Genomic DNA, 18,210 nt, shown 5'->3' on the forward strand with positions numbered 1-18,210 from the left:
TTGCATTGATGGACACTGTAGTGGCACTGGTTTGCACTGTATGGATACTAATGAGCACTTTAGTGATCCTGATTAGCACTGTAGTGGCACTAATTATCACTGTAGTGGCACTTATTAGCACTGATCGCACTTCGAAGAAGCTATCAGAAATAACACTTTTTTTTTTTTTAGCCGGCAGCTAACTTTTTCATGAAAGTGATTCTTTACTGTATGGCATTGGAGGCCCGGAAGCGACATGATGACGTCACTTCCGGTCCAGGGTGGAAGTAAACACATTTTTATTTAAATCTTCTTTTGCTTATAAAGGTAAAGGAGAGATTTGGGGTATTTTTGACCCCAGACCTCTCCATAAAAGAGGACCTCTCTTCCTTATTTCTATTACAAGGGATGTTTACATTCCTTGTAATATGAATACAAGTGATAAAAAAATTAAAAATTAACGGGGCAGTGTAAAAAGAAATAAATAAGAAAAAAAAAATTAAAGTGCCCCCTCCCTTCAGTGCTCGTGTGCAGAAGTGACCACAAACGTAAGTTGCGCATGCATACGTAAAAGGGATTTTGCACCATACATTTGAGGTAACACCGCAAACGTTAGAGCGAGAGCAATAATTCGAGCACTAGATCTCCTGTGTAACTCAAAAATGGTAACTTGTAAAGGCTTTTTAAACATCACCTATGAAGATTTTTAGGTACTGTAGTTTTTTGCTATTCTAGGAGTGTGCACAATTTTAAAGTGTGACATATAAGGTATCTATTTACTTGGCGTAACATCATCTTTCATAGTATACAATAAAATTGGGGTATATATTGTTTGTGTTTTGTTGTAACCAAATAATTGCGTTTGAAAAACCACTGTGCAAATACCATGTGAGATAAAAAAAACTGCTACAAATGCCATTTTATTCCCTAGGGGGTCTGTGCTAAAATATATATATAGTATCTGGGGGTTCTGAGTAATTTTCAAGCCAACAATACTTATTTAACCACTTGCCGTCCAGTCGCCGTACATATACTGCAGCAGGTCAGCTCTGTCCCGCGAAACAACGTACCTGTACGTCGCTTCGCCGGACTGCTAGCAGAAGCGCGCGTGCGCGCCCATTCGCCACAGGGGAAGCCAATTCAGGGTCCAGCGGGCGAGATTGCTGATGGGCATCTGTGATCACTCCCCGTGGAAACAGAATGGCGGTCTGCAATTATAAACACGGCAGACCGCTGTTCTGTCAGTTATGTACACAGGGATCCTTTGCTCCCCTTATTTAGAAACACAGGTCCCTGTGTTCATGCAGCAAGTCTATCCCCCTCCCCCCTGGTTAACCACTTTACCACCAGAGGATTTTGCTGTCTTACGTCCAGGCCACTTTTTGCGATACGGCGCTGTGTGACTTTAACTGACAATTGCGCGGTCGTGCGACGCTTCACCCAAACAAAATTTACGTCCTTTACGTATTTACGTAAATTTACGTATCTCCAGACTCGATCCCCGACGATCAGGTAAGAGCAGCGGCGATCGCCGCCGCTCCTCCCCTGGCCCGACTCCCGCTGTGACTGAAAACATCAATGTCAATTAGGGGTCCGATCTGTCCACCGCAATGTTGCAGTCCTGCTAAAAATGACTAGTAAAAAAATAATAAAAATGGCGCTGTGTGACTTTAACTGACAATTGCGCGGTCGTGCGACGCTGTACCCAAACAAAATTTACGTCCTTTTTTTCCCACAAACAGAGCTTTCTTTTGGTGGTATTTGATCACCTTTGCAATTTTTACTTTTTGCGCTATAAACAAAAAAATAGCATTTATTTTGAAAAAATAACAATATTTTCACATTTTTTTTATATGAAATTCCCCCCCAAAAAAATGTAAAAATCAAATTTTTTTTTAATTTTTGGCCAATTTGTTTTCTGCTACCTATGTTTGGTAAAAAAAAATCACAATAAGTGTATTTTGATTGGCTTGCACAAAAGTTATTGCGTTTACTAACAAAGGGAAAGATTTCTGTCATTTTTGGTGTTTTTTTTTTAACGCGTAATGGCGGCGATCTGCGATTTTTTTTGCGGGACTGCGACATTGCGGCGGACAGATCGGACCCTTGACTGACATTTTTGGGGGTACCAGTGACATTACTGCAGTAATCAGTGCTATATATATGCACTGTTACTGTAAAAATGACACTGGCAGGGAAGGGGTTAATTTTATTGGAGAGGGAGGGGTTAATGTATGCCTGGTGCTTACTGACGTGTGGGGGGGAGGTGACTGAGTGACACAAGGACAGATCCAGGGTTCAGCTATGCTGAACCCTGCAATCTGACCCTGCCTGTCACTTCAGAGATCAGCCCGCTGTGTTTACACACAGCGGGTGGATCTCCAGACTCGATCCCCGACGATCAGGTAAGAGCAGCGGCGATCGCCGCCGCTCCTCCCCTGGCCCGACTCCCGCTGTGACTGAAAACAGCGGGAGCGAGGCTCGGGCGGCGCGCGCGCGCGCCGCCCACAAGGGGCGGAGTCCAGCTACGTAGGCCTACGTCGCTGGACGGGAACGAGCCACTTTGCTGCAGTAGCAGCAAAGTGAGTGGAGGTAAAGTGGTTAAAAAGCACCCCCTAGAGACACATGTAACCCTTTGATCACCCTGGTGTTAACCCCTTCCCTGCAAGTGTCATTATTGCAGTAACCATGCATATTTTTAGCACTGGTTACTGTAGTAATGTCACTGGTCCCCCCAAAAGTGTCAAAAATGTCAATTAGGGGTCCGATCTGTCCACCGCAATGTTGCAGTCCTGCTAAAAATGACTAGTAAAAAAATAATAAAAATGGCGCTGTGTGACTTTAACTGACAATTGCGCGGTCGTGCGACGCTGTACCCAAACAAAATTTACGTCCTTTTTTTCCCACAAACAGAGCTTTCTTTTGGTGGTATTTGATCACCTTTGCAATTTTTACTTTTTGCGCTATAAACAAAAAAATAGCATTTATTTTGAAAAAATAACAATATTTTCACATTTTTTTTATATGAAATTCCCCCCCAAAAAAATGTAAAAATCAAATTTTTTTTTAATTTTTGGCCAATTTGTTTTCTGCTACCTATGTTTGGTAAAAAAAAATCACAATAAGTGTATTTTGATTGGCTTGCACAAAAGTTATTGCGTTTACTAACAAAGGGAAAGATTTCTGTCATTTTTGGTGTTTTTTTTTTAACGCGTAATGGCGGCGATCTGCGATTTTTTTTGCGGGACTGCGACATTGCGGCGGACAGATCGGACTCTTGACTGACATTTTTGGGGGTACCAGTGACATTACTGCAGTAATCAGTGCTATATATATGCACTGTTACTGTAAAAATGACACTGGCAGGGAAGGGGTTAATTTTATTGGAGAGGGAGGGGTTAATGTATGCCTGGTGCTTACTGACGTGTGGGGGGGAGGTGACTGAGTGACACAAGGACAGATCCAGGGTTCAGCTATGCTGAACCCTGCAATCTGACCCTGCCTGTCACTTCAGAGATCAGCCCGCTGTGTTTACACACAGCGGGTGGATCTCCAGACTCGATCCCCGACGATCAGGTAAGAGCAGCGGCGATCGCCGCCGCTCCTCCCCTGGCCCGACTCCCGCTGTGACTGAAAACAGCGGGAGCGAGGCTCCGGCGGCGCGCGCCGCCCACAAGGGGCGGAGTCCAGCTACGTAGGCCTACGTCGCTGGACGGGAACGAGCCACTTTGCTGCAGTAGCAGCAAAGTGAGTGGAGGTAAAGTGGTTAAAAAGCACCCCCTAGAGACACATGTAACCCTTTGATCGCCCTGGTGTTAACCCCTTCCCTGCAAGTGTCATTATTGCAGTAACCATGCATATTTTTAGCACTGGTTACTGTAGTAATGTCACTGGTCCCCCCAAAAGTGTCAAAAATGTCAATTAGGGGTCCGATCTGTCCACCGCAATGTTGCAGTCCTGCTAAAAATTACTAGTAAAAAAATAATAAAAATGGCGCTGTGTGACTTTAACTGACAATTGCGCGGTCGTGCGACGCTGTACCCAAACAAAATTTACGTCCTTTTTTTCCCACAAACAGAGCTTTCTTTTGGTGGTATTTGATCACCTTTGCAATTTTTACTTTTTGCGCTATAAACAAAAAAATAGCATTTATTTTGAAAAAATAACAATATTTTCACATTTTTTTTATATGAAATTCCCCCCCAAAAAAATGTAAAAATCAAATTTTTTTTTAATTTTTGGCCAATTTGTTTTCTGCTACCTATGTTTGGTAAAAAAAAATCACAATAAGTGTATTTTGATTGGCTTGCACAAAAGTTATTGCGTTTACTAACAAAGGGAAAGATTTCTGTCATTTTTGGTGTTTTTTTTTTAACGCGTAATGGCGGCGATCTGCGATTTTTTTTGCGGGACTGCGACATTGCGGCGGACAGATCGGACCCTTGACTGACATTTTTGGGGGTACCAGTGACATTACTGCAGTAATCAGTGCTATATATATGCACTGTTACTGTAAAAATGACACTGGCAGGGAAGGGGTTCATTTTATTGGAGAGGGAGGGGTTAATGTATGCCTGGTGCTTACTGACGTGTGGGGGGGAGGTGACTGAGTGACACAAGGACAGATCCAGGGTTCAGCTATGCTGAACCCTGCAATCTGACCCTGCCTGTCACTTCAGAGATCAGCCCGCTGTGTTTACACACAGCGGGTGGATCTCCAGACTCGATCCCCGACGATCAGGTAAGAGCAGCGGCGATCGCCGCCGCTCCTCCCCTGGCCCGACTCCCGCTGTGACTGAAAACAGCGGGAGCGAGGCTCGGGCGGCGCGCGCGCGCGCCGCCCACAAGGGGCGGAGTCCAGCTACGTAGGCCTACGTCGCTGGACGGGAACGAGCCACTTTGCTGCAGTAGCAGCAAAGTGAGTGGAGGTAAAGTGGTTAAAAAGCACCCCCTAGAGACACATGTAACCCTTTGATCGCCCTGGTGTTAACCCCTTCCCTGCAAGTGTCATTATTGCAGTAACCATGCATATTTTTAGCACTGGTTACTGTAGTAATGTCACTGGTCCCCCCAAAAGTGTCAAAAATGTCAATTAGGGGTCCGATCTGTCCACCGCAATGTTGCAGTCCTGCTAAAAATTACTAGTAAAAAAATAATAAAAATGGCATAAATCTTTCCCTTAGTTTGTAGACGTGATAACTTTTGTGCAAACCAATCAATATACACGTATTGGGATTTTTTTTAACCAAAAATATGTAGAATACAAATTGGCCTAAAATGATGAAAAAAATTTGATTTTTAATTTTTTTTAATTGGGAATGTTATATAGCAGAAAGTGGAAAATACTGTTTTTATTTTCAGAATTGTCGCTTTTTTTGTTTATAGTGCAAAAAATAAAAATCGCAGAGGTGATCAAATACCACCAAAAGAAAGCTCTATTTGTGTGTGTGTGTGTGGGGGGGGGGGGGCATCAATTTTATTTGGGTACAGCATTGCACACTGAAAAATTATCAGTTAACCACTTTACCACCGGAGGATTTTGCTGTCTTCCGTCCAGGCCACTTTTTGCGATTCGGCGCTGTGCGACTTCTACTGACAATTGCGCGGTCGTGCGACGCCGTTTCCAAACGAAATTTACGTCCTTTTTTTTCCCACAAACAGAGCTTTCTTTTGGTGGTATTTGATCACCTGTGCGATTTTTACTTTTTGGCTATAAACAAAAAAAGAGCGTTTATTTTGAAAAAATAACAATATTTTGAACATTTTTTTATATGAAATTCCCCCCAAAAAAGATGTAAAAACCAATTTTTTTAAAATTTGTTTTATGCTACATATGTTTGGTAAAAAAAATCGCAATAAGCGTATTTTGATTGGTTTGCGCAAAATTTATTGCGTTTACTAACAAAGGGAAAGATTTCTGTCATTTTTGGTGTTTTTTTTTGTAACGCGTAATGGCGGCGATCTGCGATTTTTTTTGCGGGACTGCGACATTGCGGCGGACAGATCGGACCCTTGACTGACATTTTTGACACTTTTGGGGGTACCAGTGACATTACTGCAGTAATCAGTGCTATATATATGCACTGTTACTGTAAAAATGACACTGGCAGGGAAGGGGTTAATTTTATTGGAGAGGGAGGGGTTAATGTATGCCTGGTGCTTACTGACGTGTAGGGGGGGAGGTGACTGAGTGAGTCATGGACAGATTGGATGTCCAGCTATGCTGAACAGTCCGATCTGTCACTCCCTGTCACTATGGAGATCCGCCCGCTGTGTTTACACACAGTGGGCGGATCTCCAGACTCGATCCCCGACGATCGGGTAAGAGCTCCTCCCCTGGCCCGACTGTGAATGAAAACAGCGGGAGCGAGCCTCCGGCGGCGCGCAAGCGCCGCCCAGAAGGGGGAGTGTCTGACGACGTAGTACTACGTCGTCAGACGATAACGAGCCACTCTGCCGCAGTAATATTACTGTGAGCAGTCGTAAAGTGGTTAAAGTAATGCAGTGAGCATCGCAAAAAATGGCCTGGTCATTAACCACTTGCCGACCGGTCACGTTGACCGTACTGCGGCAAAGTGGTTCGTTATCGTCCAGCGACGTAGTACTACGTCGCTGGACTCCTCCCCCTGTAGGCGCGCTCCCGCTGTTTTCAGTCACAGCGGGAGTCGGGCCTCTTCCCCGATCGTCGGGGAATCTAGTTTGGAGATCCGCCCGCCTGTGTAAAAAGAGCGGGCGGATCTCCTAAGTGACAGGGACTGACAGATTGCAGGGTTCAGCATAGCTGAACATGCGATCTGTCCCTGACTCACTCAGTCACCTCCCCCCACACACGTTAGTAAGCACCAGGCATACATTAACCCCTCCCTCTCCAATAAAATTAACCCCTTCCCTGCCAGTGTCATTTTTACAGTAACAGTGCATATATATATAGCACTGATTACTGCAGTAATGTCACTGGTACCCCCAAAAGTGTCAAAAATGTCAGTCAAGGGTCCGATCTGTCCGCCGAAATGTCGCAGTCCCGCAAAAAAAATCGCAGATCGCCGCCATTACTCGTTAAAAAAAAACCCACCAAAAATGACAGAAATCTTTCCCTTAGTTAGTAAACGCAATAACTTTTGCGCAAACCAATCAAAATACGCTTATTGCGATTTTTTTTTTTACCAAACATATGTAGCAGAAAGCAAATTGGCCAAAAATGTAAAAAATTTTTGATTTTTACATTTTTTTCGGGGGAATTTCATGTAAAAAATGTTAAAAATATTGTTATTTTTTCAAAATAAACGCTATTTTTTTGTTTATAGCACAAAAAGTAAAAATCGCACAGGTGATCAAATACCACCAAAAGAAAGCTCTGTTTGTGAGAAAAAAAGGACGTAAATTTTGTTTGGGTACGGGGTCGCACGACCGCGCAATTGTCAGTTAAAGTCGCACAGCGCCTAATAACAAAAAGTGGCCTGGACGTAAGACAGCAAAATCCTCCGGTGGTAAAGTGGTTGAATACTCATATAAAAAAAAAACCCTGCAGGACAAAGGCGTAATGAGCTAGTATGCATCGGATACTAGCTCATTATGAAATACTTACCTTAGAAAGAAGCCCTGCCACGGTCGTCTGGACAACGCTGAGGGCGCATGGTTTGGCGGCTCTGGCGCTGTGAGTGGCTGGAGACGCGATGACGTCACTCCCGCGGGAGTTTAACTTTCCGGCAGAAAGGTGAAGGTCCAGCGCTCTGAAGGTCCGCTGGACCTTCAGAGTGCATGCGCCGCAGACGCCAGCGACTGCATGCAGGTTGAATATCTCCTAAACCGTGCAGGTTTAGGAGATATTAATTGTACCTACAGGTAAGCCTTATTATAGGCTTACCTGTAGGTAAAAGTCATATAGCGGACTATACTACCGCTTTAAGGGGGTTAATCCTTCCGGTCCAGAAGTGGTTAAACTTGTATACAAAAAGCCTTGGTCTTCAAGTAATACTTCAACTAGACGTTCTTGATATCATTTTAATCGAAGTCTTCTAAATATTTAATTTGACTTTAGTAACTAAATGTTAATCACACCTGATCACAGAGCCGCCTAGAGCACTAAAGCCCACAAGTAACACAGGATTGTATTTCGCACTGAGGAAAACACGCGTCACAGATCCTGCCACATGGGCTCATGGTGGATCTGCGCATGCGCACCGGGACTTCCTCGGTCAACCGCCTGTTGGTAAAAAGCCGCGGCGGTATTGTGAGAGAGTGGGAGTTATCTTGTAGGAGGGCAGTGCCGTGTGATGACGAGACCGGAGCACTATGGCGGAAAACTGCACCTGGTTTGGCTCCCAACCCTCCAGCAGCTCGCAATGCGTGAGTACAGCGTGCGCGTTCCCGCCCAACACAGGGAGAGAGCTTCCTGCATGTTTAACCTGCTGTGTGCTGGCGGCCTACAAAGCAATGTGATCACCATGGCAATACTTCGCACTAGATAGTGACACTATTGTTGTGACTGACACGGTCTATGCTCCTACTCATTGAATTCCACACTTCGTAGCTACTGCTGTATACAACTCAGTGCCCACCAGCTCATGGTGACCATTATGTGTTTTTATTTCTGGTGCAGCCCAAGTCATTTTTTCCCCCTCATATTTTATATATATAATATATATATATATATATATATATATATATATATATATATATATATATATATATATATATATATATATATATACCTATAGATAGATTTTTATACCACATTTGACTTTTTTTTAACCACTTGCCTACTGGGCACTTTTACCCCCCCCCTGCCTTTTTCAATTTTCAGCGCTGTCATATTTGAATGACAATTGCACGGTCATGCAACACTGCACCCAAACTAAATTATTTAGTTATCATTTTTTTTCACACAAATAGAGCTTTCTTTTGGTTGTATTTAGGTATTTATGCATCAGTTTTTTTTGTTGCCAAAAATACAAAAAAAAATTATAGTTTGTTATAAAATGTTGCAATCAGGTAATTTTTCAACCTCGGTGATGGGCACTGATGAGGCGGCACTGACAGACACTGAGGAGGCTGCAATGATAAGTGGCACTGATGAGGAGGCACGGATAAGGTGACATTGATGGGTGGCACTGATGGGCTCTGGTAGGCAGCACTGAAAGGTGGCACTAATAGGCAGCACTAATAGGTGACTGATGATGAGGCACTGGTGGGCACTGATTGACAGCACTGGTGGGCACTGTTGGGACCGATAACAGAAGCGTGAGGAGAGAAATGCCAATAACCAGCTTGTGTTTACATCCTGGGATCAGCTGTTATTGGCTGACAGCTGATCACGTGGTAAAGGACCACAGTGATTGGCCCTTTACCCCAATCTGTGATCAGCTGAGTCTAAAGGACTCGGCAATTACAAAGCATGCCCCAAGGGGCGCATGGGCAGCACGATCATGGAAGGACACCCTCCTGGCATTGGAAGCCTGCGCTGTAGCCGTCTTTCGGCTATAGCGAGAGCGGGAGGTAGTTAAAGAATAACTGTCTTTTACTGCATCGTGCGTTCACCACACATTTTTTTTGGTAATGCATGATAATGCACTGCAACGTTCCTTCCAGCAGTAGCGTTATGGTGGCTGTATGCATTTTAACCACTTGCCGACCGCTCAATGGAGCTTTACTGCTGCAAAGTGGTTAGTTCCCATCCAGCGACGTAGACCTACGTCGCTGGACTCCCCCCCTTGTGGGCGGCGCACGCGCGCCGCCGGAGGCTCGCTCCCGCTGTATTCAGTCACAGCGGGAGTCGGGCCAGGGGAGGAGCGGCGGTGATTACCGCCGCTCTTCCCCGATCGTCGGGGAATCGAGTTTGGAGATCCGCCCGCTTGTGTAAACAAAGCGGGCGGATCTCCTAAGTGACGGACAGTGACAGATTGCAGAGTTCAGCATAGCAATGTATCCCATAGTTTGTAGACGCTATATTGTTTGCGCAAACCAATCAATATACGCTTTTTAGGATTTTTTTAACCAAAAATATGTAGCAGAATACATGTTGGTCTAAACTGATGAAAAAGTTAGAGTCTTTAAATTTTTTATTGGGAATGTTTTATAGCAGAAAGTAAAAAAAAAAAAAAATATATATATATATATATATATATATATATATATATATATATATATATATATTTTTTTTTTTTTTCAAATTTCAAAATTGTGGTTCTTTTTTTTGTTTATAGTGCAAAAAATAAAAAACACAGAGGTGATCAAATACCACGAAAAGAAAGCTCTATTTGTGAGGAAAAAAATTATCAATTTTATTTGGGTACAGCGTCGCACGACCGCGCAATTGTCAGTTAAAACAACATAATGCCCTATGTCCTGGTCATTAAGGGGGTAAATGTCCTGGTCATTAAGGGGGTAAAACCTTCCGGAGCTGAAGTGGTTAACAGGCAGACTAGAAGGGTTACGAAGTTTTGGAACTTAGCACACTAGCAGCAGACCGAGGACAGTGGTATCATGTAAAGTCCATTTCTGGGGTCTCTATTAAAAATGCATAACTAGGACAGCAGGGGGAGTCCAAATTGGCTAGGGAGGAGGTACCACACTTCACACATGTTCTTTGCCTTGGGGTCCTTTCACACGGGGCGGTCCGTATTTTCCTCCACTCAGGCACTTTTTTTTTTTTAAACGGAAACGGATGACACTTTGGAGTGTCCGTTCCGTAAGTCCAATTATCAACCCATCCGTTTGCGGATGATAAACGGAGATAATGCATGTCAATGGGATTGCGGATGTCAGCGGATGACACCGCTGACATCCGTTTTTGAGTCCGTTCCGTTTTTAAAGAAAGAAAAATTGGGTTCTCTTCCGTTCCAAAAAAACGGAACTGATCGGAAAGGACGCAAATCGAATGTCAGTGGATGGTCATCCGCTGACATCTACAATCCCGTTGACATGCATTATGTCTGTTTTTCATCCGCAAGCGGATGGGATGAAAAACAGACATATGGACCGCCCGTGTGAAAGGACCCTTGCCTAGTTTTATATAAAGTAGAGTTTTCACACCTTAACATTAGCCCTGCTGTACACTACATGGGGGCTGTGTAAGCATTCTTGCTGGAATAAATTGGCAGAAGCTGTTCTGTTTAAGGCCCCTTTCACACATACGGTCCGTTCAGTTCATCAGTTCAGTCACGTCAAATGTATCAGTTTTCCATCCATTTTTCATCCGTTTTTTCATCCGTTTTTCATCCGTTTTTCGTCAGTTGTCATCCGTTTTTCGTCAGTTGTCATCCGTTTTTCGTCAGTTGTCATCCGTTTTTCGTCAGTTGTTATCTGATTTTCATCCGTTGTCATCCGTTGTCATCCGTTGTCATCCGTTTTTCATCCGTTTTTCGTATGATCCGTTTTTTTGACGGATGAAAAATAGGGCATTCATCCGTTCAAAAAAACGGACATTGACGGAAGCGGATGAAAATGGATGTTAACTGATGAAAATCCGTTGTCATCCGTTTTTACATAGAGATACATTGATGTCCGTTTTTCATCCGTCAACGGATGCATGAAAAACGGACAAACGGACAGCATGTGTAAAAGGTGTCTTAAACAGTGCTTTTAAATAAGACTATGACCTACACCTGTCAGCAATCCTGAGAAGGAGTGTCGGTTCACACTAGTGCGGTTTGCGAGATCGCATGTAATTCAGAGCGCACTGCTCCTTCATTACATGCGATCTCATGTGCGGATGCGAGTTCAGCCATACACTTTGTATGGCTGAATTCGCACTGTATCCACACCAAACACGCACATGAGGCATTTTTTCAGCCGCATCAGGATCGGATCACACAGTGGTTCATACTTGTGCAATCCAATTCTGTGCGAGCTGTCAGATCGCACTGCGATATGCGATCAAACTGGGGGTGTCGGTAACATTTAATTGACACCCCCTGCGTATCGCATATGGCAGTGTGAACTGCCAGATGTGCGGATGCGATGCGGGATCACGCTGCATATTCGCAGCGTTCCCACATCGCACAAGTGTGAACTGGCACGGAGTGAAATGTTTGAACTTCATAGTTGGTTTTCTGGTGTTTCAAGAATTTTGTAAAAAATTACCTACGCTAATTAGAACACCTAAGTTGTTTAAAGTTGCTTTCCACGTGTGCATGCATGTTGTAATGCTTGTCAGTGTGTGATGGACACGAGCGCTGACTTGTGTTTTGGGGATGCTTCCTCTTCATTTTTAATGTTCCCCCTCATGCACATCTACACAGTAAACAGGTTATGTGACCCCCTAAAGTGGCTGTAAACCCTTACCTATACCCAGTGAAGTGAATAGTCTCAGGTGATACACAGAGATTACCCTCTTGCCGACCGCGCTATAGTCGAATGACGGCTACAGCACGGCCGGCTAGCTCTGGGAGGCCATCATATGACGGTGCGCTCTGCGATCACAGTATCCGGAGGACATTGCTGATCACAGGCTGAGGTGGAGAGCCAACCAGCGGCTCTTTACAACACGATCAGCGGTGTCCAATCACAGCTGATCACGGATGTAAATAGAAGTTGGTTATCGGCACTCCTTTCCTCATGCTGACAGCATGAGGAGAGGAGACGAGAGCCGATAACCGGCTTCTCTAAAAGGGACATGTACTGATTATCAGTGTCCTGATTATCAGTGCAGTCCCAACAGTGCTACCAATCAGTGCCTATTAGTGCAGCCTCATCAGTGCAGCCTAATCAGCCCACATCAGTGAAGAAGGAAAATTACCTGTTTGCAACATTTTATAACAAACTATGAAAAAGTTTTTTCTCCTTTAAAAGTATTTGTTAATTTGGCAAAAAATAAAAAAAAAACCCAGCGGTGATTAAATACCACCAAAAGAAAGCTCTATTTGTGTGAAAAGAATGATAAAAATGTCATAGGAGTACAGTGTTGCATGACCGCGCAATTTTCATTCAAATTGTGACAGGCTGAAAGCTTAAAATTGGCCTGGGCAAGAAGTGTGGGGGGAGGGGGGGGGAGTACCCAGTAGGCAAGTGGTTAAACAAATCCTCCTACATAAGTTGTACTTATATTTCTACAGCCTTCTTTCCCCTACATCCATTCACATTTCAGAATTTACACAGGATCTCTCAGCTCTGAAAAGCAGGGGGTAGAGAGCTGAAGTTACATCATTGAGGAGAGCTCTGAGCACTGATTGGAGGGAAGGAACACACCCCTCTTCACACAGAACAGGTACAGAGTTGAGGCTGTCAATCAAAGGTTACGCCCTCCCCTGTCACCATTTTTCTCCTGGTGTCAGGAAAACTTGCCAGAAGTGAATGCTGATAGCAGAGGAACGAGGCAGCGAACAGAAATGACACTTAGTGATCTGGATTGAGACAAGTACACACTATACAAGGATATGTTTTATCCATATTTGATGTCTGAGGTTTACAACCACTTTAACCCACCACATTTGAAAGTACAAACATGGGTCAGGTTCATTGTTTTGGTGTGTGGAACATTTTGTTAAAGAACCATAGAAAATGAAAGGACGTTTAAAGGGGCACATCATGTCTTTTAGGTAATGAGGATTGTACATTATTATCAAATTCCTATTATTAAAAGGTAATATGTTTCCTTTGGGACATGATTGTGTATGTGACATTCATCACTGACTCAGATGAGTCACACGCAGTGTCACTTGCTTGGACTTGCACTGTAACCTTTATAACAAGTTATCAACACTAGTTTATAACTTGAAAATTGTATTTCTCCTGAACTTGCCTGCGTGTAGAGTGAGGCGTAAGACAAAAAGATAGCCAGTATACAGCAATACTATACAGTCTATATTATTATATTATTATTATTATACAGGATTTATATAGCGCCAACAGTTTGAGCAGCGCTTTACAATATGAGGGAAGACAATACAGTTACAATACAATTCAATACAGGAGGAATTAGAGGGCCCTGCTCGTTAAAGCTTACAATCTAGAAGTATCGCACGATCGCGCAATTGTTAAAGTAATGCAATGGCGAATCGCAAAAAGTATATATTTCCTTATAGGTAATGACACCTTTTTCTTTCATCCAATTTCATCTATATTGCATATAACTGGGATTGATTTATAGGTGTTACATTTTTATTCTTTTTACTTTAATGCATTCTCTGCATTAAGGTAAAAAAGGATTTACCATTTGTTGCCGCCCCCCCCCCCTATCTCCATGAATACTTACCTCACTTACCTCACTCCTGGTTAAATCCAACGCTGTGTTTGGCAGCAGTTTGTCTCTCTCCTCTCTCCCTGCATTCGCAGGCACAGAGGCAGTAGTGTGAGCCATTGTCCATAAAATTCTGGGGGGGGGGGGGGGGGCAGGGTTGAGCTGTGCCATGAGTGTCAATGGACACACAGTCCAGTTAGGGAGCGAGCCTTCAGGCGCAGCCCCAGAGAAAGCAGCTACCTATGAGGCTGTACTAAGAAGAGGCAGAGCAGAGAGCACTGGCGGAGGACCCCAATAGTCAAGGTTTGGGATTGCTGTGTGCAAAACCATTGCACAGAGCAACTAAGTATATAATTTCTATTCTTTTAATAAAAAAAAAATACTTACAACTACTTTAAATTAACTGTTCCATTTGTTGAGTAACTTGCATTTTTCAACAGATTAACAATGCAGTTTTAGAGAACAATCCTTTTTTGACAAAAAAGCAGGGAGATCCCAAACACTGCATGCGTTCAATAGTAATCTTAAATCCGGGCATGGGCATATACTGCAAATTATTTAGGAAGATCCTGTCTGGATTTCCCCCACCCCCACCCTTTTAAGTGCAGAACTTTATTTCCTCTAAAGCTGACCATACATATAAAGATTTAGGCTGAACGAGAGAAATTCATAGATTTCCCCATCTACGTTAAACAGTGTAGATGGATGAATCTCCCTCTTGTATTCTGATAGCTGGTATCTGCAGGTCTCTATATACCCAAACACTGTCACTGCAGCTGATTGGCAACAACTACATTTAGGCCAGCTTTTTTCTGCCCCACTCCTTCGAGGGTCCTTTACAGAACCACCCATTATTGGACTTCAAAAACATGTTTTTCTTGCTCTTCCTTTGCCAGGAGTAGAAAAAATGATTAAAGTGGAGTTCCACCCTAAAAACTATTTTTCCTTGATATTGTTTTATAACAGAAAGTTAAGGAAACAGTTTTTGTTCCTAAATGTCGTTTTTTTTTCTTTTTCTTTTATATAGTAAAAAAAATAACTTAATTAATACATATCACCAAAAGAAAGCTTAATCTGTCTTAAAAATGATATAAAACTAATTTAGGTACAGTTTTGCATGACCAAGTAGGGCCCTGTTCACACTGGGATGAAAAGCAGAGATTTAAAGCGGAGTTCCGGGCACAAAAAAGATTTTTTTTTTTTGTGCCCCTCCGCTAGGTATGCCGCACCTGAAAAGGAATTGGATAGTTATTTTTTTTTTTTTTGTTTACTCACCTTTTTATTGACGATCGTAAATACTCACCTATGACAGCTTCCTCCTCCAGCGCCGCGGCTCACCCCGTCACTTCCTGCCTCGCGATGATTCCTGGGAGCTAAACGTCATAGCTCCCAGGAATCAATGCGCCGCACCGGCCCCACTCGTCATTTCCGGGCGACGCCGCATTCCCCTGCTAAACAGCTTCTGGGCATGCCCAGAAGCTGTTTAGGAATGCGGCGCCACGCCGGAAGTGATGAGAGGGGCCGGTGCAGTGCATTCTGGGACACGAAGACGCGGAAGAAGACAGAGAAGAGGACCGCGCCGGCTTCAGCTGCCCACAACCGAGATGGAAACGCTGTGGAAGAAAATTTCTAAGTAAGTATTTCTTCTAAAAGGTAAGTGCGAACCGGGACAGATCAGAGGCTAGCCATTGTGGAATGTGCTAGCCCTGACTGTCCCGGGGGTATGTTCAACAAAAAAACGTTTCTCTGCCCGGAACTCCGCTTTAAGGCGTGTTTTTAGCTATCTCCAAATTCCTAGTAAAGCAGTCTGCAATTGATAATATGGAAAGCACACAGTGCTGTTGACATTATTAAAACATAAAGCATTTGTGTAGAGTTGCTACACTTCAAAATTGAAGCTTCTTATAGAGTTTGGTAGGAGTTGAAGCATCTCAACTCTTTCCATTCAAGTTTATGGTAATGCTCTATAAATGCACTGTCACACATTTGTAGCATGTTTATGATGCATTTGCGGTTTGTTAGGCCTTGTTCTGAGAAGCCAAAAAAAATTTAAAATAGGCACATAGGGCATTTATGGCGCGTTGTTAACACGCCTTTCACACATGTTAAACCTACGTCAAACTCAAAAAACAACTCGCATAAATGCTATAGGCGTGTTTGTTATGCGTCAGTATTTTTGAGCAAGTGTGAACAAGGCCTAATTGACAGAAAATGAAAAATGGCCACTTAATGAAGGGGTATATACAGACTGGTTACTCAAGTGGTTAAACGATCCATACACGCAGGCACATACACTTACACACAGTTAGGGCACATAATGTGTACATAAGTAAATACCTGACAGTATATGTTAGGTATTCCCACACATGCCAGTGGTAAAAGTTTAATCCTATAACAATTATTTAGGTTTCAGTCTAAAGTAATAAGCTTTTCACAAGTTATTTATAGGCTTGCTATATTTGGTACTTAAAGCGGATTGTCACCCTGCAAATTAGGTTTAGTGCTCTCCAACTCTTCCCCACGCCGCTACAGAAATATCTCTCTGGGTTTTTTTACTTCATTGTAGAGGTTTCTAGCTTGTACCCCTATCCTCCCACCTCATTTAGGTGAATGATGTTCAATGCCCCCGTTACCTCCTGGGATAAAAGATGTGTATATCCCAGGAGGCACCAGCAGCACTGCACTTCATTCCATTCAATAAAGGAAGAGGGAGGCTGGGCCTAGTGGCGTGTTATCAGGTGCCTGCAGCACTCCGATGATGTCCCAGGAGAAAATAACAGCGTGGGACCCAAGCGGTGGCTGTAGAGAAGTGGATCTTAGCAGGAGAAGGCTGGATTCACTGGGTGGGTGAGTATCTGAACTGTGCACAGCCCAGCATCATGTAAGCAGGGAATAAAAAAAATAAATACATGGAGGGAGGGTGAAGTTCCTCTTTAATGACTTTTTTATTTTTTTTATTTTAGGAAACTTTATTAAAGTCAATGTGCGATACAGGAAAAAAAAGGTATAACATTGTACAATACATTTTTCAGAGTCAGAAGCTGAGCAATGGAAAGAGCTCACATCTGACCCGGGGGTATAACAGGTATAACAATCCAGATTCAGAAAAAAAAAAAACAAATACACTAGAACCCTAGTTGGATGGATCTTATGCATTTGAATGGGATTAATGTCACGGGGGGAAGATTGTGAAAAAGGGAAAAATCGGGGCGGATCAAGGGGAAGGGGAAGGAACATGGAGAGGGGTACCTATGAGATAGAAAAACTTTGGATAAGACACTTAATCTACAGCAGAGAGTTCTCTACACAGTAACAGCATATACAAATGTATCCGCTACCATAGCAGAGTCGACACTCTTGGGTAGCGAATCTAGAAAATCCTGCCATTTACAAGAGAAACGATCAGCTGAGGATGAAAGGTTAGAATCCGTGTTGAGCCGGTCTTTAGTCATAAGGCTTAAAAGTTCACGGTGTACTTGTGATACATTAGGGCCCTCAGTTGTAATCCAATTGGCGAGAATAACTCTGCGAGCTACTAGTAAGCAGGCAAGGATCCAAATACGAGGGTGTGGTAAAGGACGGCTAGTCCATATTTGCAGATGCTTGTCCCAATATCCAAAGACAAGTAATAGGGGGTCCTTCGGTAGCTGAAGGAGCGTGACTCGTTGGATTAGCGCCAGCACCTGGAAGAAGCTGCGTGGGTACGCAGCGTAACGCGTAGGATAGCTAACCGGAAGTGACGTATCGGCGAAGGAATGTACGTTATGCTGTGAACAAGACGGAATATATTGTGAGTGTTACTCTTATTAATTTAATAAAATACATGGAACGTACTTCACTATGTTTGGCCTGATCTGATTTTTTGGAGACATAAAGGACCGTACATACCCCCTGGAGTATAGAGGTGTGAATAAGGGAGAAAAACTGAGGAGTTATAATGGTATCTATAAGCCAATAAGGAGGAAGGAGGAGCATATTGAGACACACTACTTAAGGCTCTGTTTATAAAGCATTGAGGTGAGCGCTTAGGACACCTAGTGGGCACAGCACGAAAG

General features: G+C 43.4%; 1 protein-coding gene across 1 annotated transcript in view; it reads left to right on the forward strand.

The window, feature by feature from the left end:
• Positions 1-8,145: 8,145 nt before the first annotated feature.
• Positions 8,146-18,210, forward strand: part of LOC309545976 (cyclic AMP receptor-like protein A) — a 1,007,699-nt gene continuing 997,634 nt past the window's right edge. The window contains exon 1 of the mRNA XM_082245442.1: positions 8,146-8,325. Within this exon, the coding sequence (XP_082101568.1) occupies positions 8,272-8,325 (54 nt within the window). The 5' untranslated portion in view covers positions 8,146-8,271. The remainder of the gene's footprint in view (positions 8,326-18,210) is intronic.

This window comes from Pelophylax lessonae, assembly GCF_965119305.1.
Source record: "Pelophylax lessonae genome assembly, chromosome: 2".
Classification (NCBI taxonomy): Eukaryota; Metazoa; Chordata; class Amphibia; order Anura; family Ranidae; genus Pelophylax; species Pelophylax lessonae.